The 22,767-nt window shown below is 41.3% G+C and overlaps 1 protein-coding gene across 1 annotated transcript in view; it reads right to left on the minus strand.

The window, feature by feature from the left end:
• Positions 1–3,071: 3,071 nt before the first annotated feature.
• The window catches only part of LOC122557178 (15-hydroxyprostaglandin dehydrogenase [NAD(+)]-like), an 88,593-nt gene continuing 68,897 nt past the window's right edge, over positions 3,072–22,767 (minus strand). Inside the window, exons 5-7 of the mRNA XM_043704579.1 lie at positions 13,037–13,113; positions 11,972–12,135; positions 3,072–3,438 (exon numbers count right to left, since the gene is read on the minus strand). Coding sequence (XP_043560514.1) covers positions 3,330–3,438; positions 11,972–12,135; positions 13,037–13,113 — 350 coding nt within the window. The 3' untranslated portion in view covers positions 3,072–3,329. The remainder of the gene's footprint in view (positions 3,439–11,971; positions 12,136–13,036; positions 13,114–22,767) is intronic.

The raw sequence follows: 22,767 nt of genomic DNA on the forward strand, positions 1-22,767 counted from the left end.
ATTAGATTCCCTACAGTGCAGAAACAGGCCCTTCGGCCTAACCAGTCCACGTTAACCCTCCGAAGAGTAACCCACCCCGATCTATTTCCCTCTGACTAATGCAACTAACACTACGGGCAATTTAGTATGGCCAATTCACCTGACCCACACATCTTTGGACTGTGGGAGGAAACCGGAGCACCCGCAGGAAACCAACGCAGCCATGGGGAGAACGTGCAAACTCCACACAGTCACCTAGGCTGGAATCGAACGTGGGACCCAGGCGATGTGAGGCAGCAGTGCTAACCACTGAGCCACTGTGCCACCCATAACTCCTTTGAAATTTGATTACTTATTTGATCCTCTGTAAGGAGGATGCAGAGGGATAGCACCCTGACTGTTCTGGGGCCAATAACTGACACACCAACAATGGGTTTGCTCCTTTTGTGCATTTGACTTCTACGCATTTGATGATCCTTCCAAGGTATTGCCCCTCCTCACTGCTATAATTGATCAATATTAGGATTTTTGCCCAACTCTCCTATCCCCATCTTGTGTTCATCTGAATAGCCTATAACCACAAATGTTGAGCTGCTAGTCCTGCCCACAGTGTGGAAATAGGCCATTTGGCCCAACAAGTCCACACTGACCATCCAAAGAGCATCCCATCTAGATCCATCTATCTACCCCATTTTCCCCTATAACCCTGCATTTCCCATCATTAATCTACCTAACTGACACATCCCTGAACACTATGGGCAATTTAGCATCACCAATTAGCGGGCACATCTTTGGACTGTGGGAGGAAACCGTCCAGTGGAAACCTATGTCGACATGGGGAGAACACGCAAATTTCACATGAACAGACGCCTAAGGGTGGAACTGAACCTGGGCCCCTGGTGCTGTGAGGCAGTCATGCAAACCACTGAGCCACCGTGCCAGTTCTCAGCTAAGCCTTGGTCATTGTATAAGAACTTGGTTAGACTGCGCTGTTGTGTAGTTGTGGTCTCCTTACCTCGGGAAGGCTATTACTACACTAGAGGGAGAGCCACAAAGGTTCACCAGGCTTGTTCATGAAATGGCAGGACAGTCTCATGAAGAGAGATTGGGCAATATGGGTCTATTCTCCAGAGTTTTGAAAAATGAGAGGTGATCTCATTGAAGCCTACAAAATACGTAAAGGGATGGGTAGGGTAGATTCAGATAGACGTTTTAGAATAAGGGGCACAACTTAAAAATAAAGCGGATGCCACTTAGACTCAGGATGAGAAAGTTATTTTCATAGAATCCCTACAGTGTGGAAGCAGGCCATTCAGCCCATCAAGTCTGCGCCAACCCTCTGAAGAGCATCCCAACTCCTCTATCCCTGTAAACCTGCATTTCCCATGGCTAACCCACTGAGCCTGCACATCTCTGGACATGAGAGGCAACTTAGCATGGCCAATCCACCTCACCTGCACATCTTTGGACTGTGGGAGGAAACCAGAGCACCCAGAGGAAATTCATGCAGACACGGGGAGAATGTGCAAACTGCACACAGACTCCAAACCTAGGACCTTGACTCTATGAGGCAGCAGTACTAACCACTGAGCCACAATGCCACCCATCAGGGAGCAGGGAATTATGAACCTTTAAAATTCCCTACCTCAGAGGTCTATGGAAGCTCACTCTGAGTATATAGAAGGGAGAGATTGATAGATTTCTGATGACTAGGAGCGGACAGGCTTACTGGGGTGGGGTGAGTAAAAAGCATTGAAGTGTTTGCCACATGCCCTCTCTCACCGTATATTACCCCAAACCCATCCTATTAACTATGGTACTGGCCCCTATGGAACCACTCACTCTTGATTCTTAGCCATACTCTACCATTCACTGTACTCAGATCGTTTTTGGTGAGATACACCGGGATGGACCGGTACCCATGGCATCGGTGCCATCTTTAAAAAGCTACTGTGCATTATCAGCCATACATAATACAGTCAAAAGAGAATCTCTCATTGGGAGAAGCTATCTTAATAGTGGTCGATGTTGAAAATTGAAAACACCATGAAGGGATGATGGAAACAGAATGCCAACTTTGCTGGAAAAGTTCATTAAGTTTCTCATGGGGACAATTGTGTGTTTTTAATGCAAGACAACTAGCTACTAAGTGATATGCAATAAACCCTCATTGTTTAACTAAGACAGCCCAACCTCTGCCTCAGGACTTATCTAGGCATCCTTCCCCATATGGCCTCATTAGCTTGACTCATATCAATAAGATGAATTGGTGATGATGAATCCCAGATGGTTCTAGCAGTTTGTTGGCAATACTGGCATACAACAATATAAGATAATAACAGCAATTGGCAACTGAAGCTTTCATTCTGTCATACATTAGAATAGATTTAAGAATAGCTTCTATAGGGAAACTAAATAAATGGAAGGTCATGCCACCATAGTCTTTCCAGACCATAAGTTTGTTCTTTTTTTAGAGAGAGAGAGACAACTGGTGATTGTTTTATTTTGAGGGTTACCATGTCTTAGATGAGGGGAGAAGTTGAGAAGGACAGCCCTTCCTAGTATCCTCAGCTGGTGTGGGAATTGAATCCATGCTATTAGCATCACTATATCGCAAATCAGCTATCCAAGCAACTGAGCTAACCAATACTACCATGACTAAATGCTTGAAGGGTAGAGTAAAGCAAAGAATTGCAGATGCTGGCAATCTGGTACAAACAAAGAGCAGAAATTGCTGGAGGAATTCAGCAGGTCTGGCAGCGACTGTGGAGAGAGAGAGCAGCGTTAATGTTTTGAGTCCATTTCTTCAGAAAGGGATAGGTTTGCACAGTTTTGTGGAAAGAACAGGGAAGTGGGGCTAATTGTGTAGTTCTTTCAAAGGACCAGCAGAAATGTGATGATTCCACAATTATCTTCACAGGATAAACTGAGAATGCAATGCTACTTTCCTCCCACTTAAAATAATGACAATCCCAAATATCTTAAAACCATTTAAGTGTTGAGGTGTTGATGGTCTGGAAACACAGATCTTTCTAGATCTGTTCCAATTTATGAGCACCATTATGGAGCAGAAGCATGTAGTTATAACAATTTTAATTTAAAATGACAAATTTTCTGTTGTAAATGACATTGACTAACAATGATACATTGTTTATATTAAGACTGGAATGAATCACATTATGTTTCCCCATATATATGTAAGCTTTATGTATTGCCTTTTTATATATACAATTGTTTTTATCAATTTACTGCAGTAGAAAGGAGTGCACATTTGGAACCAGTGTTAGGAAACTTTGCAACCAAAATTTCTTGCCAATTGGCAATAGTCCAATATTGAGAGGTGGTTTTGGCTAATAGTTCTCAAAATGAATACCCTTCGATGTTGTAATTTTCATGACTGCTCCATTCAAGTTGTCATCTTCAAGCAGTTGTACAAACCCGTTGGCTATATCCGATGGTCTGTAATAAAGAACATGAAGTTTAATAACGTGAAGAACAACTTTTTAAGAAAAGTATTCTGTGAGAGGAGCATTATTGTAATAAAACCTTCTGCAAGACAAGTTGCCATGATATGAATCAGTAAGGGGAATAATATTTACTGTAGGTTAACAAGGTGGATTGAATTATTCGGTGGCATCGCTGGCTAAGGGCAACATTTGTTGCTTGTCCTTAATTGTTCTTGAACTGAGTTACTTGCCTGCTGTTTCCAAGTGATGTTAAGGGTCAATCTCATGGCTGTGAGACTGGAGTCACATATGTGTCAGTCTGGGTAAGAACCTCAGATTTCCTTCCCTAAGGGACAGCACTGAACCACAAAGGTTTTTTTGATTGTGGATGACATTTTCATGGTCACCATTGCTAAGACTAGCTTTTAATCTCAGATTTTATTACTTTACTGTAAATTTCACCAGCCGTCACCCTTGAGATTTGAATCTGTGCTTGCAGAGTATTAGCTTGAGCCTGTGATTTTTGTTTTATTCAATGAAGAGATGCAAGCTTTGCCACTGAGGACAGCACTTATTGCCCTTCGGAGGATGGTATTGAGTTGTCTTCTCAAACCATTGCCATCCGTCTACTGCAGCTATGCCCACACGACATTTTCTTTACACATTCACGAGGAGCAGCCATTGCTATGGGCAAGCATTTATTGCTCAGCCATAATTTCCATCCGAGATGGTGCTGGTGAACCTTTTTCTGCAGCTGCCGCAGTTTTTGGGGTGTAGGGACATTCACAGTGCTGCTAGGAATGGGGTTTCAGCAATGTGACCCAGTGACAATGGAGGAATGGTGATAGAGCTACAAGTCAGAATGATATGTGACCTGTTCTGGAATTTGATGCTCCCATACATCTGCTTCCCTTGTTTTTGTATGGAGCAGAGATTGCAGTGTGCTATTGGATAGCCTTGGTGACTTACTGAAATGCATCTTGTCGATAATACATGCTGTTGCCGAAGTGTGTCATTCGTGAAAAGATTGAATGGTGAAGGTAGTGAATAGACTACCAGTCAAGCAAGCTGCTTTGTCATGGATGGTATTGAGTTTCTAGCATGTTGTTGGAGTTGCACTGTTCAAGATTACTAGAAGTAATGATGACTAGTCTGGTAACGTTACCATGACACCACCCCTCCTATTTTTCTCTGCAGTTTTCATCATTATGATTTTTGAATTTCTATGAGATTAGATCTAATGCAAACAAGATTGTTTCATTTTAATTTTGTTAACATTTGAGTATCATAGAACAGAGGAGGTCAGGCTGAACAGGTGACTTGACCTCACTTTTGTCAGAGGCCATGCTAATCCATCAGTCTCAATTGGGCAGAGATAAAATAACAGACAGGACTCATGATCAGAGGTCAGTATTGTTCACATGGGCTCAAATCCAAAGTTTTGTATCCAAAATCTTGGAATATGAGAATTATACCAAAAGATAAAAGATTAGGATAAAACAAAGCAAGAACAGAGAATATGGGAGGAAAGAGTAATCAAGTAGACAATAATTTTTTGAAAATAATGTACAGATACTTTCTTTTTTACGCTTATGTTTATTTTGTTAGCCATTGCAAGGATTTATTTCTTTTCAGCCCAAGTCTAATAACACTTTTCAACTACAATGTAGCTTGCTGGTTTAAATTAAAGAAGCCAATTACAAGGTTTCCTGAGTGAATGAAAAGGGGATTTTATTACTTACTAACCCAGTGAAAAATAATAATACACAACAATAAAGGCATATGAACGCAAAGCATAGATATCCAATTTAAAATGGGAGAGCATCTAGTACAAAAAGGAAGATCAAGAATATGTTGTTTAAAAGGTCCTTAGTCTCCTTGAGGTGTTTGATTTAACCTGAGACTAAGGCTGTTTCATTGACGTTCTGTATCCTCATCAGCAGCAAAGTTTGTAGTCTGCTTTGAGATCTTGATGAATGATGTTTCTCCAACTTACTTTATCGTGAGGTACTTTTAAAAAATTAATTCTTTGGGATGAGAGTGTCGCTGGCGAGGCAGCATTTATTAGGAGACAGTGAGGTCTGCAGATGCTAGGGATCAGATTGACAGTGTGTTGCTGGAAAAGCACAGGTCAGGCAGCATCCGAGGAGCAGGAAAATCAACGTTTCAGGCCTGAGCCCTTCATAATGATTTTCACGTTGATTTTCCTGCTCCTCGGATGCTGCCTGACCTGCTGTGCTTTTCCAGCAACACACTCTCAACATATGCAGCATTTATTTCCCATCCCTAACTATCCAGAGGGCAGTTAAGAGACAAAAACATTGCTGTGGGTCTGGAGTCACATGTAGGCTGGACCAGGTAAGGATGGCAGATTCCTTCCCAAAAGGGCAGTAGTGAACCAGATGAATTTTCCAGACAACTGACAATGAATTCATGGTCATTATTAGATTCTTAATTCCAGATACTTTATTGAATTCAAACTGCACCACTTGCCGTAGCTAGATTCAAACCAGATCCACAGAATGCTATCTGCATCTCTGGATTAACAGTCCCATGATAATATCACTGCCATCACCTCCCTTCTCAAGAGACTGAAAATAATTAGGGAGATTTAGAGAGTCTTCCAATTCTGTTGTTACAATCCACATTTTCTCTTCTCTGCTTGGCCCAAAAATGATGTTAACTTGGCTCAGCCTGATACTTGTTTCCTGATGGCTTAACCTGGTCAGATGATCACTACGACTACCTTAAAAGGTGTTTCAGTGTTGGTCCATGAAAGAGTCAAGGCACTGTAATTCAGATGATGGAAATTGAAAAAAGGTGGCCTATTCTACCATTACCGTAGCAATGTACACAAAACATTGCACAACCTTGTGCTCAAGAAAATCTTAAAGTGACCGGTCAATATAGATGTGCTGAATGAAGTGCTGAGCTGGTGAAAGATTTGGTCTTGACCTCAGTTTACTTGTTACTGAGCCCCCACTCAAGCCAGATCAATAGGAGCATGTAGGCTAATGTTTGGAACCCTCACTCTTGCTGGTGGCTAGGTGCATCGAATTAGGGTGTGGTGGTGGTGGTGTAGCCAAAACCTGCCACCCTTCAGCATCTGCCAGACTTAAATTCTGGGTGGGAAGTTTATGTTCAACCTTCCCACTCCACGGTCAATTGAAGACCATTTAAGGGTTTCACCTTGCTCCTGGTGGGTTTAATGCAACTATTGGTGAGCCCGTCACAACTATAAACTTTCCCTGTAGCAAATTATCAACCATCTTTCAACAACACATTTCAAAGTGATGATCTCTCCTTCTCAGAAGGACAGGCAGTGCAGATGTACTCTCACTTGAACTATATCACAGTTCCTTCACTGTCACTGCATTAACATTCTAGAACTCTCTTCTGAATAGCATTGTGGGCATACCTGCACCACATGGACTACTGATAGAATCACGGAGTTGTGCAACACGATAACAGACCCTTAGGTCCAACTCATCCATGCTGACCAGATGTCCTAAATTAATCTAGTCCCATTTGCCAGTTTATGACCCTTCCTATTCATATACTTATCCAGATACCCTTTAAATATTCTAATTGTACCATTCTCTGGCAGCTCATTCCCTATATGCACCACCCTCTACATGAAGAAGCTGCCCCTTAGGTCTCCTTTAAATCTTTCCCCTCTCACCTTAAACCTATGCCCTCTAGTTCTAGACTCCACCTGCCTAGGGAAAAGACCTGGTCTATTTGCTCTATCAATGCACCTCATGATTTTGTAAACCTCTATAAGGTCACCCCTTAGCCTCTGACACTCCAGGGAAAACAACCCCAGCCTATTGAGCTTCTCCCTCTAGCTCAAACTCTCCAACCCTGGCAACATTCTTGTAAATCTTTTGTAAACCCTTTCAAATTTCACAACATCCTTCATGTTGCAGGGAGAGCATAACTGCCCACAAATATCCAAAACTGGCCTAACCAATGTCCTGCACAGCCGCAACATGACCTCCCAACTCCTATATTTAATGCACTGACCAATAAAGGCAAGCATACTAAATGATTTTTTTTGTTCAACAAGACAGCTCACTCAAGGACAATTAGCAATAGATGACAATAGATTAGCAATAGATGTGTTCATGATATCTAAATTCCTAATGAGCAATTAGAAAAAGGAGCTGCTTGACAAGTAACCTGGATCTCTTTAGATGCTCCTATTCTCAGGAGATATGAGAGGCTAGAGAAAATGCCTGTGTTTAACCTCACCGCTTCATGATTTCAGTGGTAAAGGAACACAGGAGTATAGGAACTAGAGTAGGTCACTCAGACTATCGAGCCTGTCCTGCCATTCAATACATTCATGGCTGATCATCCAATTCAATTTAGCCTACACTCTCACTATATCTTTACACCATTAGTAATCAGAAATCTATCAATCTCTACTTTAAACATACTTAAGACTAACTTCTATAGTGCTCTGTGTTAGAGAATTGCAAAGGTTCACAATGCTTTGAGTAATAAAAAGCTTCTAATCTCAGACCTAAATTATTTCCCCTTTATTTTTAACTTGTGTTCTCAATTCTAGAATCTCAACCAGAGAAATGTCTTACCTGTAATTACCTTGTCTATCCCTTTGGAGGTTTCAGTGAACATAGAAACACAGCAATAAGGAAGGAAGAAACCGGAATAGGGCTATTCAGCCCTTTGGCTGATCATCCAACTCAATAGCCTGTTCCCGCTTAACTCCATATCTTTTGACCTCTTTCGACATAAGTATTGTATTCAACTTCTGAAAGTCGTAATATCTTGGCCTAGACTGTTTTCTGTGCTTAGCTATTCCACAGACTCACCACTCACTGGGTGAAGAAATTTCTCCTCATCTCAGTCACAGAGTCATAGAGATGTACAGCACGGAAACAGACCCTTGGGTCCAACTTGTCCATGCCGGTCAGATATCCCAACCTAATCTAGTCCTATTTGCCAGTACTTGGCCCATATCTCTCCAAACCATTCCTATTCGTATACCCATCCAGAAGTCTTTCAAATGCTGTAATTATACCAGCCTGCACCACATCCTCTGGCAGCTCATTCCATACACTCACCACACTCTGCATGAAAAAGTTGCCCATTAGGTTCTTTTTATATCTTTTCCCTCTCACTCGAAACCTATGCTCTCTAGTTCTGGACTTTCCCTTCCCAGGAAAAAGACCTTGTATATTTATCTTATCCATACCCCTCATGATTTTATAAACCTCTATAAGGTCACCCCTCAGCCTCCAACGCTCCAGGGAAAACAGCCCCAGCCTATTCAGCCTCTCCCTCTAGTTCAAACCCTCCAACCTAGCAACATCCTTGTAAATCTTTTCTGAACCCTTTCAAATTTCACAACATCTTTCCGATAGGAAGGAGACCGGAATTGCACACCATATTCCAACAGTGGCCTCACCAATGTCCTGTACAGCCGCAACGTGACCTCCCAACTCCTATACTAAAGGGTTTACCTCATACTTTGAAACTGTGACCCTGTTTCTTGACTCCCCTTGTCATCGGGAACACCCCCTCCCCCCCCCCCACCCCCCCCCCACCCCTGCACATTTAGCCTGTCTAGACCTGTTAGCAGTTTATAGGTCTCTGTGAGATCCCACCTCATTCTCTGTTCTTCACTGAGTGTGGTCCTAACTGATGTTGTGCCCCTTCATACATCAGTTCAGCCATCAGTCTGATAAATCTTTGCTATACTCTCCTCACCTCTAATTCTGCAAAACCCTACAGAATACAGGCCCAGTTTCCCAAAACCTTTTCATAGGACAGTCCCCCCAACCTAGATACAAGTCTGGAAAACCTATATTGCCCTGCCTCAATAACAATAATATCCTCCTAAGGTAAGGACACCAAAACTGCATGCAGTACTCCATTTGCAGTCTAACAAATGTTCTATACAATGGAAGCAATATTTCATGACTGTGGCAAACAAATCCTCTTCTGATGCATCTTCGTGTTAACCTTCAGTAAATAATCGACAAAGACAGCTTGGCCCAGCTACATTTTCCAACCTCTTACCATCTAAGAAATGCTCTGCGTGTCTGTTCTTCAGACAAAAGTGAATAACCTCATATTTGCCACATTAAATTCCATCTGCCATTTTTGTGTCAGTCACTAAGCCTGTACAAATACTATCGAGCTACCTTCATCTTTCTCTCATCATCCGTTCCCACTTAGCTCTGTGTTACCCGTAAACTTGGAAATATTATGTGCGGTCTCCACATTCAAATTAATGGGGCGAAAGGCAGACGGGTCTCCAAGGCCTGATGGCAAGTAATCAAAGGTTTTAAAGGGAGAGGCGTTTGAAATAGTTGAAGCATTGGTTGAAATATTCCAGAACAAATTGGATTTTGGGAGGGTTCCAGCAGATTGGAAGACCGCTAATTTGATGACCGAGTTTAAGAATGAACGGAGCCAAAAATCAGGAAACTATAGACCAGTTAGCTTAACATCAGCCATTGGGATAATGCTGGAGTTCATTATTGAGAAAGAAATAGATAATTAAGAAAGTCTAGCACAGTCAAATGGTCTCAAAATGATTGTTTGAAAGGGAAATTAGCCAGGGATTTTAATATAATAAGCAGAGTTTATAAAGGAAAACAAATGGATATAGTGTATTTGGATTTCCACAAGGAATTCAATAAGGTGCCACGTTAGAGGTTATTATTGGGGTAAATATATTAGCATGGATTGGGGTAAATGTATTAGCATGGACTGGGGTTAATGCATTTGCATGGACTGGGGTTAATGCATTAGCATGGACTGGGGTTAATGTATTAGCATCGATTTGGGTTAATGCATTAGCATGGATTGAGGTTAATGTATTAGCATCGATTGGGGTAAATGTATTAGCATGGACGGGGTTAATGCATTATCATGGACTGGGGATAATGCATTAGCATGGATTGGGGTAAATGCATTAGCATGGACTGGGGTTTAATGCATTAGCATGGACTGGGGTTAATGCATTAGCATGGATTGGGGTTAATGCATTAGCATGGATTGGGGTAAATGTATTAGCATGGATTGGGGTAAATGTATTAGCATGGACTGGGATTAATGCATTATCATGGACTGGGGATAATGTATTAGCATGGATCGGGGTTAATGTATTAGCATGGATTGGGGTAAATGCATTAGCATGGATTGGGGTAAATGCATTAGCATGGATTGGGGTAACTGTATTAGCATGGATCGGGGTTAATGCATTAGCATGGATCGGGGTTAATGTATTAGCATGGATCGGGGTTAATGTATTAGCATGGATCGGGGTTAATGCATTAGCATGGATCGGGGCTAATGTATTAGCATGGATCGGGGCTAATGTATTAGCATGGATCGGGGTAAATGCATTAGCATGGATTGGGGTAAATGTATTAGCATGGATTGGGGTTAATGTATTGGCATGGTTTGGGGTTAATGCATTAGCATGGACTGGGGTAAATGTATTAGCATGGATTGAGGATTAGTTAACACTCAGATGACAGGAATTAATGGATCTTCTTCAGGTTAGAAAGAATTAACCAGTAGAGTACCACAAAGATTATTTAACATCTGTATTAATAACTTGGGTGGGGCAGGGAGCTGGAGCAGTGTGCAATGTATCCAAACTTGCTGATAATACAAAAATAACTGGGAGGGCAAGTTGGCATGACGACATAAGGAATCTGCATGAGTTGAGTAAGTAGAAAAAAAATCTTGACAGATGGAGTTTAATGGAGCAAAGTGCATGTTAGTCAGAAGAGTCAATAGCAGACTATCATCTGTGCCAGTACATTACCTTCTATCCCAGGTGATTTATGTTTACGGGAGACTTTATCAATAGTCTTCTAAAAACTAACTCCCCTTTTGTCAATTCTGATAGTGACATCCTAAAGAAAACCTCTATAGGTTAATCAAACACAATTTTCCCATTCACAAATCCATGCTGATGATGCCCAATCAAATCATCATTGTCTTAAGTATCTGTTTGTCACATTCTTTTTATTAGATTTTAACATTTTCTCTACTAATGACAGGTCTGCAATTTCCTGTTTTGTTTTCTCTGTCTCTCTCTCTCTCTCTCTCTCCTCTTACACAGTTGAGTGTCATTTGCTACCTTATAATCTGCAGGAACTATTCCAGAACTTACAGAATTTGAAAGATGATTGCCAATGCATTTATTATATCCCCAGTTATCTCTTTCAAAACTCTGGGATGTAGCCTACCAAGTCCTGGGACCTCCCAACCTTCAATCTCATTAATTTCTCCAACATATCATTCCTTCTGATACCATTTCCCTTCAACTCCTTAATTCTCCCTAGTTCATTGGACCTCTAATTCTGGGACATTTCTTGTATTTCCTCAGTGAAGACAGAAAGTAATCATTTAGCTTTTCTGCTATTTCTCTATTCCCTGTGGTAAATTTCCCTGACACTGCCCAGAGCATCTGATGGACTACGCTCAGAGTCAGATGCAATTATGTTGTAACGCGACGCAATATAGCACGGAAATAGGAATACATAATAATGACTTACTCCAACACTCCAAAGACCTGCATTAAATTCTTGACATTGTCCTTGAACTGATAAAAGATTCCTAGATTTTCTTCACGGTTTACAGTCTCAAGAATTTCAGTGTTGACAAAACTTGGGCACAGTGCATTTATTCGTACCCCATAATTTCCAAGGCTAGAAGCTTCCTGGAAGAATAAGAGATTCTTATTAGCTCCTTGTACACAGTACATAGAATCCATATAGTGTGGAAACAGGCCATTTGGCCCAACAAGTCCACACTGACCGTCCGAAGAGTAACCCTCCCAAACCCTGTCCCCAACCCTATGATTCTACATTTAGCCCTGACTAATTCTCCCCGTTGGCTCTTACTGCTCCTCCCCCAGTCCTTTTAGTGTCTCAGTTTAAACTTTCAGTCAATGTTTGACTGAGAAGAACAGAGAGATAGCTGCTCAATGGGGGCCTGTTACAATTTCCTTAACACCATTGGGCTAAAAATGAGGAGTGGGAGAAATCTTAGTCAGGGTTCTCCTGTTAAATTAAAATACAGCAGATGCTACAAATCTGAAGTGAAAACCAGAAGCACAGGAAATACCCATTAACAGATCGGGTAGAACCTGCACAAAGAGAGAGAGAAATGGTAAAGTGAAGGTAAGGTTGCTACAGTCCCAGAGGAACATAGGGGCTGCTCTCTCACAGAGTGAGTCAATATGTCTCAGGTAAAACAGGGTTAATGTTTCACATCAAATGTGATACTTCTTCAGAACTACAAATGAACCACTAACGAATCAAATAAGGAATTCAGGAGAAACCTCTTTACACAGAGAATTGTTAGAAGGTAGAAGGTGCAACTTCTCACAAGAGGAGAAGTGAATGAGATAGATACATTGAGGGAAAGATGAGAAACATATCATGGAGAATGGAACAGAACAAAATGCTGGTAGTGTCAGGTGAAGTAGACTAGGAGGAAGCTCTTGTGAAGCAGAAACATTGGTGCTGGACCAAATAATTGGTTTCAACAGTAACTGTATTAATGAATATGAGCCTTGCAGTATCAGTTGATCAACTTTTATTGTTTACAATACTTACAGCAAGAGATCTGGTAAAACCAAGCACTCCATGCTTTGAAGCTGTGTAGACTGGAGCATGTGCTGCTGGTACAAAACCTGAATAAAGTAAAGAAACCACAACATGAAATTACCAGCTACAGCATCTTCAATTCAATTTAACTTTCTTCTACTCTACAGCTATTTTCAATGTTGTCATTGTTTTGAAGGAATACAGAGTCATAGAGTCATCCAGCATGGAAACAGATCCATCAGTCCAACCAGCCCATGCTGACCATAATCCCAACTAAACTAGTCCCACCTGCCTGCTTCTGGCCGAATATGAGAGACAACATGGGATTGGAGAAAGATTGTGTGTCTTAAGGTCAATAAATCTCCAAGAGTTGATGGTTTCCACCCAATAGTATAAAAGAACAAAGAGTAAGTCGGAGAAATGCTGAAGTCTGACAAAGTTCTGTTGATTTTGGGAATTGTACTATTAGTTTAGAAATTTCTGATTTTCCATTCAAAAACATTCCAATGTTTAAAAAAGATAAGAAGGAAAACCCACAATGCTAAGATCCTGCCAATTTAACACCCAGTAAGGAAGAGATCATTTGGAAATAAAAACATGGTATGAGAGTTAACCTTTTGACAAGTCCGATAAAGATATAAAGGTAAGGGACAGAAAATGGGAAGAAAGGATTTGGACTGCTTGGTGTTAATGATAAAAGGTGTTCCCAGAGATTTCTTTCCGAGGCTTAAATATTGCACCATATTTATTAAAGACTTTGTTGAAGGAATATAGTGTCCATTCAAATTTGCAGATGCCTCTAAGTTGGCTGAATTCATCAACTGATTAGTGGGGAGGAGTATTCAATTAAAGGGAAGTTCAATGAGACCTGAAGTGAAGGGTTGAGAAAACGCAAATAATGATCAAAGTGTGACAGGAATATATATGCAAAGAGTGCAGCAGAAATTAGAATCAGAGAGAAGAATAATGGCAAGAAGTCAAAGCTTAAGTTTCTTTATCTCACTATGTGCAGCATTAGGGACAAGATAGTTGCAGATAGAAATAAACAAACATTACTTGTTAACTATTACTGAGGCATGGTTGCAAGGTGACTAAGAATTGGATATTTAAGGATATTTGATGTCCCTGAAGAATATGCAAAAGAAAAAAGAAAGTAGGGTAACTTTGTTAATAAAGGAAGGTATCAGTGCCTATGTGAATAGTAATATAGGTGCAAAAGATTGGGCAATTGTGGGGCAGCGGTAGTTTCTCCACCTCTGAGCCAGAAAGGCAGGTTCACATCCTACTTGCTCCAGTGGTGTGTAATAGCATCCCTGAACAGGTTGATTAGAAAATATCAATATGTGCAACAGATCATATGTGGACTCAATTTGGATGGAATTAAGGAATAGCAAGGTAAAAAGGTTTGAAGGGGATATCATCTATGTGACCCTGAAGTGTTGCCTCACTGTAGGACCAAGTATAAATGAGGAAATAATGAAGACATGTAAGCAAGGCAATCCAATTGACATGCATAGCTTCAGTCTGCAAATTGATTGGACAAAGTTAAAATTGGCAACAGTAAAAAGGAAACGAAAGCAGGGTAGCTTTGTTAATAAAGGAAGATATCAGCGTGTATATGAATATTGATATAGATGCAATAGATTGGTCTATTGTGGAGTGTTGGTAGTTTCTCTACCTCTGAGCCAGAAGGCCAGGTCATGCTGTTACAACATGGGGGTAAATCCTTCTGCTAAATTTAAAATCAGCAACATAGAAAAGATTTAGCCCGTGTAAAAATTTGAGTGGCCAAGAACTATTTAAAGTAAAAATTAATGACGTTATTTCTTAAAGGATAACAGAGGATAATTAACTAGCCACTGTTTACAATTTCTTTCTCTAACCTATCTGTTACCTTCCCCTCTATAATACTAGTCTGATAAAACTTCCAATTAAGATTTATAAAACCACACTTCTTATCTCAAAACCAGGCAGCTTTTGTTCTTCTGTTCAGATCTTCCCATGTCTTTTCTTCTTCTTAGGAATTTCTTCATCACAGGTTACTGATTGAAAAGGCACCTTTATAAGAGAGCTATTTTTCATGCAATCTGTTTACCTGCTGGGCTTGTCAGTTCTCCTCTCAACTGTTCAATTTTCTCCAGTCATTTACTCCCAAAGCATTGGATTGTGGCAATGGCTTTTAAGATTGTCAATATACTCAAATCAAACTGGATTGGAGTTTCATATTTTTCGGAGTATAATTTAATCTGATTGACTGAATTAAAATTTGTTTTTGTCTCCAGACAACAAACTAATCGAGTTGTTCGACCAAATGTTATATTGTTTCCTTATTGAGAACACTTGGTGCTGTGTCTGGTAGTTCTGCTACTTTTATCTCTGTTAAAGTACACCCACATCTTCATAACACCTTCCCCCTTAAGAAAAAATGAACCATCATAATGAAAAGATGGCTTCATTTTTTTTCTCTCCTTTTAAAACACATTACCCTAACATACAGATAACTTTAATACAAGTTCACCTTAACTTTTTCCCATATACCTGTATATGTTTAACATTAAATAAAGACAAATCTCATCTAAACTGTATCAGTTAAATCTGCAATAATGCATCTGTGATTACATTCTTCCTGCCCGCAGCATAAATTATTTTAAAATTAAAAGTCTGTAACATCAGAGTCCAATGAAATAGTCTCATATTCTTATCCTTAAAATGTTCTAAGAATGTAAGTGGATTGTGGTCAGTGTACACAACTGTCTCCAACACATTGTTTATGACATGCACATTAAACTACTGTAAGGCAGTACCAGGTTTTGAAACGTTTGGTGTAGCTAAAACTGGTTTGGTGGTTAATATCAATTTCAAATGGTCGAATGCCTCCTGGCATGGTTCTGTCCACCAAAACTTTGTGTTCTTCTTCAGCAAATTGGTTAATGGTGTCACTACACTGCTGAAGTTTGGAACCGCTGAGTCCTAAGAATCGAAGCACCCCTTTCTTTGGGTTATCGTGGAAATTCCTCGATAGCCATCGTCTTGCATTCCGTGGGGTTTTGTCCCAAGAACGTCACCCCCCCTGCTTTTGTGAATTCCATTTCATTTAGGTTTATCATCAGTTTTGCTTCTCATAGTCGTGCAAAGAGCTCTGCCAGCTGTAACGTGTGATCTTTCCAGGACTTACTAAAGATCACTACATCGTCCAAATAGATTGCACAGTTTGTTAACCCAGACACAATTCTGTTCATGAGTCTTTGGAATGTGGTGGGTGCATTCCTCATTCCAAAGGGCATCACTTTAAACTGAAATAGACCTTTTGGGGTTACAAACGCAGAAATTTCTTTCGCCATCTCTGATAAAGGTACCTGCCAATAACCATGCATTAAGTCCCGCTTGGTGATGTAACTGACTTGTCTGACTTTTGTGATACAGTTCTCCAATGTAGGAATTGGATAAGAGTCCGATTTTGTAACAACATTGACATTCTGATAATCTACGTAGAATTGTTGAGTCCCATCCGGTTTGGGAACTAAAACAATCAGCAAACTCCACTTGCTCTGGCTTGGTTCGATGATGTTCTCATTGAGCATGGCCTCCACCTCCATCTGGACCTGTCTGGCTTTGAAAGGATGAAGCTAAAAGAGGTGTTGCTTTATCGGAGCAGTATTCCCTACATCTACTTCATGTACAATAGCATTACTCCTCCCCATCTGATTCTTACAGATGTCCTTGTACTATAGTAAGAAATCTTTCAACTGCGTTCTATGCTCCTGAGACAGATAGTTTGCTAATCTATCCCACTCCTTGAAGACTTCTTCATTTGTTAATCTATTTTGAGGCACCTCAAAATCCACATCATCTGGATTTGATTCCTCGCTCTGCAGGGCAGTAACTAACACTTGTTTCTTCAGTTGTTTCTCTCTAGTATAAATACGGTTTCAACATGTTCACAGGACATACCGATACCTTTTTTTTATCTATCTGGCATCTTTACTAGATAGTTTATCTGACTCAACTTTTTCTCAATTTGGTAGGGGCCACTAAATCTGGATTTGAAGGGATCTCTATCACTGGTATCACCTCGGGAAAACGTCCGAATCTCAGAGCTTTTATCTGCCACTTGCTTCATTCTATGCTGTGCCTTCTTTAGGTGCTGTTTAGCTAACTCATCTATTCAATTTAATCTTTCCCTCACCTCCGATACATAATCTAAATGTGAGATCTCCGACTTTGGTCCTGTCAATTTTTCTTTAATTAATTTCAAAGGGCCTTTCACTTCATGACCGAATATTAACTGAAAGGGAGTGAACTGAGAAGATTTGTTTGGGGCATCTCTAATGGAAAACAATACAAGTGGGATACCTTTATACAAAACATTCAGGTAATCCTGACAGTATGCTCTCAAGGTCTGATGCTTCCTTTCTAAAGCTCCCTGGGATTCGGGATGATACATACTGGATTTAAAGTGCTGCTACCCATAACCTCCTTAAACAGCTGAGCAGTAAGATTTGACCCTTGGTCCGACTGAATCTCTCTGAGCAGCCCGTACCACATGAAGAAAGCAACTAACTCCTCTACCACCCTTTTTGACTTGATACTCAATAATAGAATTGCCTCAAAAATCTGGTGGACACATCCATTATCGTTACAAATACTGGTTCACACTTTTAGTTCTCGGGAGGGGACCTCCACAATCAATTATAACCTGTGTGAAAGGTTCTTCAAATGAGGAATTGGCAACAAAGGTCACAGAGTCATTAAGATGTACAGCACGGAAGCAGACCCTTTGGTCCAACCTGTCCATGCCGACCAGATATCCCAACCCAATCTAGTTCCACCTGCCAGCACCCGGCCCATATCCCTCCAAACTCTTCCTATTCATATACCCATCCAAATGCCTTTTAAATGTTCCAATTGTACTAGCCTCCACCACTTCCTCTGGCAGCTCATTCCATATACGTACCACTCTCTGAGTTAAAAAGTTGCCCCTTAGGTCTCTTTTAGATCTTTCCCCTCTCACCCTAAACCTATGCCCTCTAGTTCTGGACTCCCCCACCCCAGGGAAAATACTTTGTCTATTTATCTTATCCATGCCCCTCATGATTTTATGAATCTCTATAAGGTCACCCCTCAGCCTCCGATGCTCCAGGGAAAACAGCCCTCACATATTCAACCTCTCCCTGTAGCTCAAATCTTCCAACCCTGGCAAGATCCTTGTAAATCTTTTCTCAATCCTTTCAAGTTTCACAACATCTTTCCGATAGGAAGGAGACCAGAATTGCACACAATATTCCAACAGTGGCCTAACCAATGTCCTGTACAGCCGCAACATGACCTCCCAACTCCTGTACTCAATACTCTGACCAATAAAAGAAAGCGTACCAAATGCCTTCTTCGCTATCCTATCCACCTGCAACTCCACTTTCAAGTAGCTATGAACCTGCACTCCAAGGTCTCTTGGTTCAGCAACACTCCTTGGGACTTTACCAATAAAGTGTATAAGTCCTGCTAAGATTTGCTTTCCCAAAATGCAGCACCTCATATTTATCTAAATTAAATTCCATCTGCCACTTCTCAGCCCATTGGCCTATCTGATCTAGATCCCACTGTAATCTGAGGTAACCTTCTTCACTGTGCATTACACCTCCAATTTGCTGATGATACCAAAACTTACTAACTAAACCTTATGCTCACATCCAAATCATTTATATAAATGACAAAAAGTAGTGGACCCAGCACCGTTCCTTGTGGCACTCCACTGGTCATAGGCCTCCAGTCTGAAAAACAACCCTCCACCATCACCCTCTGTCTTCTACCTTTGAGCCAGTTCTGTATCCAAATGATTAGTTCTTCCTGTATTCCATGAGATCTAACCTTGCTCACCAGTCTCCCATGGTTTTATTACCGGCTGTGGCTTACCAACTATTTTGCATGTATGACACGTACGGCAAAAGGTAACCACGTCCTTGTGCATTCCAGGCCAATAAAAAAAGTTTTTGTACCTTAGCCTGAGCCTATGGTAGCCCGAGATGACCTCATACAGGTAGTTCATGTGCTACCCGTAACATTTCCTATCTGTATGTTACCGGCAACACAATCTGGTGCACTTCGGCCCATTCTCCTCTGCACCAACCTGCTGTGGTCTCCATTTCCATCTAAGGATTCTATCTTTCAGACAATAACCCTCCAGAATATTCTGTGCCTCCTTTTCAAAGTACACATTCACGTATATATCTTTTATCGTCTTGTCTTGCTGTTGCATGTCTCTTAGCATTTCAGGACAAAACACTTCTGCCTGTTCAAGTTTTTCCTACACCAATACGTCAAACATGGTATCCGCTAACTGAACCTCAACTCCTTCATATTGCTTTTTACTTTTCACTTCATGCTGTGACTTATGATAGTGGGATCTGATTACCACACATTCTGGGAAAATACCAGGATATTTCTGTTTTAACTCCTCAGTTTCTTGGTCTGCCTTTGGCTTCTCCACAAGGGGTGTCACTCCCACCTTGGATTCGGCCAAATCATTCCCAAAGCAAACTGGATTCCTAGAACTGACACTCTGTCGATCATTCCCACTATAACTTCTCCAGTCTTAAGTTGGCACTCCAACCTAACCTTTCATAGGGGAATGCTAGATTTCTGTCCATCTATCTCACAAATTACCACTCTCTCCGGTAACAGATCAGAAAGAGTGCATATTCACTCATCCCTTACTATCAGTGAGTGGTTAGATCCTGTATCTCTTAAAATTATAACTCCGTGTCCTTCTCCCCCTGTTCTTCCTGAGTAAACTTTACCCACAGAGGCAAATTCTTTGTAGAGATCAGGTACTAACTCCATACCCAGCCCCTGCCCAGGCTGTTCACTCTCCTGCAGCTCCTTGGCTCTTCTTGGGGCTCTCCCTTACTACCTTCACTAATGCCATTGGCTTGGCTTCTTGTACCACATCTTTTCCCACAATGCCTTTCTTGAATGACCAGCACTATGTCTTTGCCTGTCCCACTTTACCACAGTGGTAAAGCCTTCCATCTCCTTTCCACTCTCTTGGACTTCTATTTTAATGATAAAATCTTACCATTGTTGTCCACTCTTGGTTTAGTACTATCTCCCTTGATTTAGCACCTCCCCTTCTCCCAATTTCTATCCCTCATAGGATGAAATTCTGGCCAGAAGCTTGTCTTATGCACCAACATGTACTCATCTGTTAATTCTGCGGCCCTTCTCACTTCCTGAACTTTCTGTTCCTCCACATGAATTCTTACCATCTCTGGAAGTGGGTTTTTAAACTCCAGCAGAATAATCTCTCTTAGAGCCTCAAATGTCCTATCTATTTTCAAAGCACGCACCCATCAATTAAAATGACTATGATTAATTCTTTCAAACTCAACATACATCTGACCTGGTTCCTTCTTTGTGTTTCTGAACTGCTGTCTATGTGCTTCTGGTACCAATTCATAAGCACTTAAAATAGCCTGTTTAACCTCTTCATAATCTCTTGATACCTCATCTGACAGCACAGCAAATACCTCACTAGCTCTGCCTACCAGTTTAGTCTGAACTAGCATTACCCATAAATCCTCGGACCACTCCATCTGCCCAGATGTTTTGACATATTTATATATATCACTACCTTCTCATTTAATCTCCATCCTGTTAACAACGTTGCTGACTAATTCGCAACTCTCAAGTTCAAATTCTCTCTCTCTCTTTCTTTCTCTCTCCCTTTCTTTCTCTCTCTCTCTTTGATCAGCCAAGAACCTTCTCTCTTTCTCTCTCTCTCTTTCTTCTCTCTCTTTCTCTTTCTCTCTCCCTTTGTTTATCTTCTGACTCCACTTTCCTCAATTGTAATTTAAGGTTTTCTATCTCTATTGTACTTATCTGTTTCTCAGTTACACATACATGTTTGAGTAATTCCCTTACAATTTCAGCTTTACTTTCATCCCTGGTTAAACCCAAATCTAACTTCTTTGCTAATTCTAGAAGTATGGCCCTTTTTCTTTCCTTCTAAATTTTCTCAGCAAATTTGAGAACCATTTTCAAATCCCAGAACCTCTTTCGCAATTTTAAGTGCCACTTAATTTAATCAACCATAAGTGACCGAAATTAAACAAATTGTCTCATTTACATTTTAGTTAAAGATCTAGGACACTAACCTGGAATTGTTTAAATCTGCTGGGACTTTTTGTATCCCCAAATCTATTCAAATCTGTCTAAACCAGTTCAAATCACGGACCCGAACCTCCAAATTGTTACTGCACAGAATAAATCTTTTCTGTGTTGATGGTTTTAAATTAAGCAGGAGGGTTTAACCCATGTCATAACAATGCTTGACTAATCTATTAGAATTCTAAGAAGATATTACAAGCATGGTGGACAATGGGAAACCAGTAGATGTGGCATATCTAGATTTCCAAAAGGCATTCGACAAGGTGCCACACAAAAGGCTGCTGCAATAGGTGAAGATGCAAAGTGTTATGGGCAATGTATTAGCATGGATAGAGGATTGGTAAACTAATAGGAAGCAAAGAATGGGGATAAATGAATGCTTTTCTGGTTGGCAATCAGTGATTAGTGGTGTGCCTCAGGGATCAGTATTGGGACCACAATTATTCACAATTTACATAGATGATTTGGAGTTGGGGACCACATGTAGTGTATCAAAGTTTGTGGATGGCACTAAGATGAGTGGTCGAGCAAAGTGTTTACAGGACTGTGAAACTTTGCAGAGGGACATAGATAGTTTAAGTGAATTGGCAAATGTCTGGTAGATGGAGTACAATGAGACGATGGAAACGGTAAAAGATACACAGCTGCACGACGTCTTCAGCACCCTTGCAGACGGAGCGCAGCGTAGATACACCTGGTCACGGGCAGACGGGTCTATCTGCTCAAGGATAGATTACCTGTTTGTGTCCCAAATGCTCTCGGTCAGATCCACTGACGTCAAGCCGGTGTTATTCTCTGACCACTGCCTCCTGCTGTCTGACTGTCACCTACAGGATGAGCAGCGGGCTGGTAAGGGAACGTGGAAGCTGAACACAAAGCTGTTGACCCCGAGAAACATTGAGCAGCTCAAGAGGGACTACACAGGTTGGAGAACCATGAAGCCCCTCTTTGAGTCCCCAACAGACCGGTGGGAAACAGTAAAAGGGAACATCAAGAGGTTCTTCATCCTCAAAGGTGTTCAGGAGGCGAGAGAGAGGCGGAGAAAACTGTCCCAGCTCCAGGAAAGTATGCAGAACCTGCTCCTGCTGCAGATGATGGGGGTCGATGTCATGGAGGACCTCAAGGAGGTGAAGGGCCAGCAAGTCTCGCTCTTTGCCTAGGAGGCCTCCAAGATAATCTTCCGGTCCAGGGTCCGCTCGGTGGAGCAGGACGAGAAGTGCTCACGTTTCTTCTTCCAGAAGGTGCACAAAGAGAGCTCCTTGCTCAGCAACCTGAAGGTAGAAGATGGCTCGATAATGTCATCGCAGGTTGACGTCATAGGATCAGCAAATCCTTCTATGCCAGTCTGTATGACGCGAAGCCGACCGACAGCACGGCCTCCCAGTCGTTCCTGTCCTCTCTCACGGACGTTTAGACGACAGAACACGGGAGAGGCTGGACTAGCCAATATGCCTGGACGAACTGACCAAGGCCCTCGAGTCCTTCGAAAAGAATAAAACTCCCAGAAGCGACGGCTTACCAGTCAAGCTCTATTCTGCTCTGTGGGACTTGATTGGCCAGGACCTGCTGGAGGTGTA

The sequence above is a fragment of the Chiloscyllium plagiosum genome, chromosome 2 (genome assembly GCF_004010195.1).
Source record: "Chiloscyllium plagiosum isolate BGI_BamShark_2017 chromosome 2, ASM401019v2, whole genome shotgun sequence".
In the NCBI taxonomy this organism is placed as follows: Eukaryota; Metazoa; Chordata; class Chondrichthyes; order Orectolobiformes; family Hemiscylliidae; genus Chiloscyllium; species Chiloscyllium plagiosum.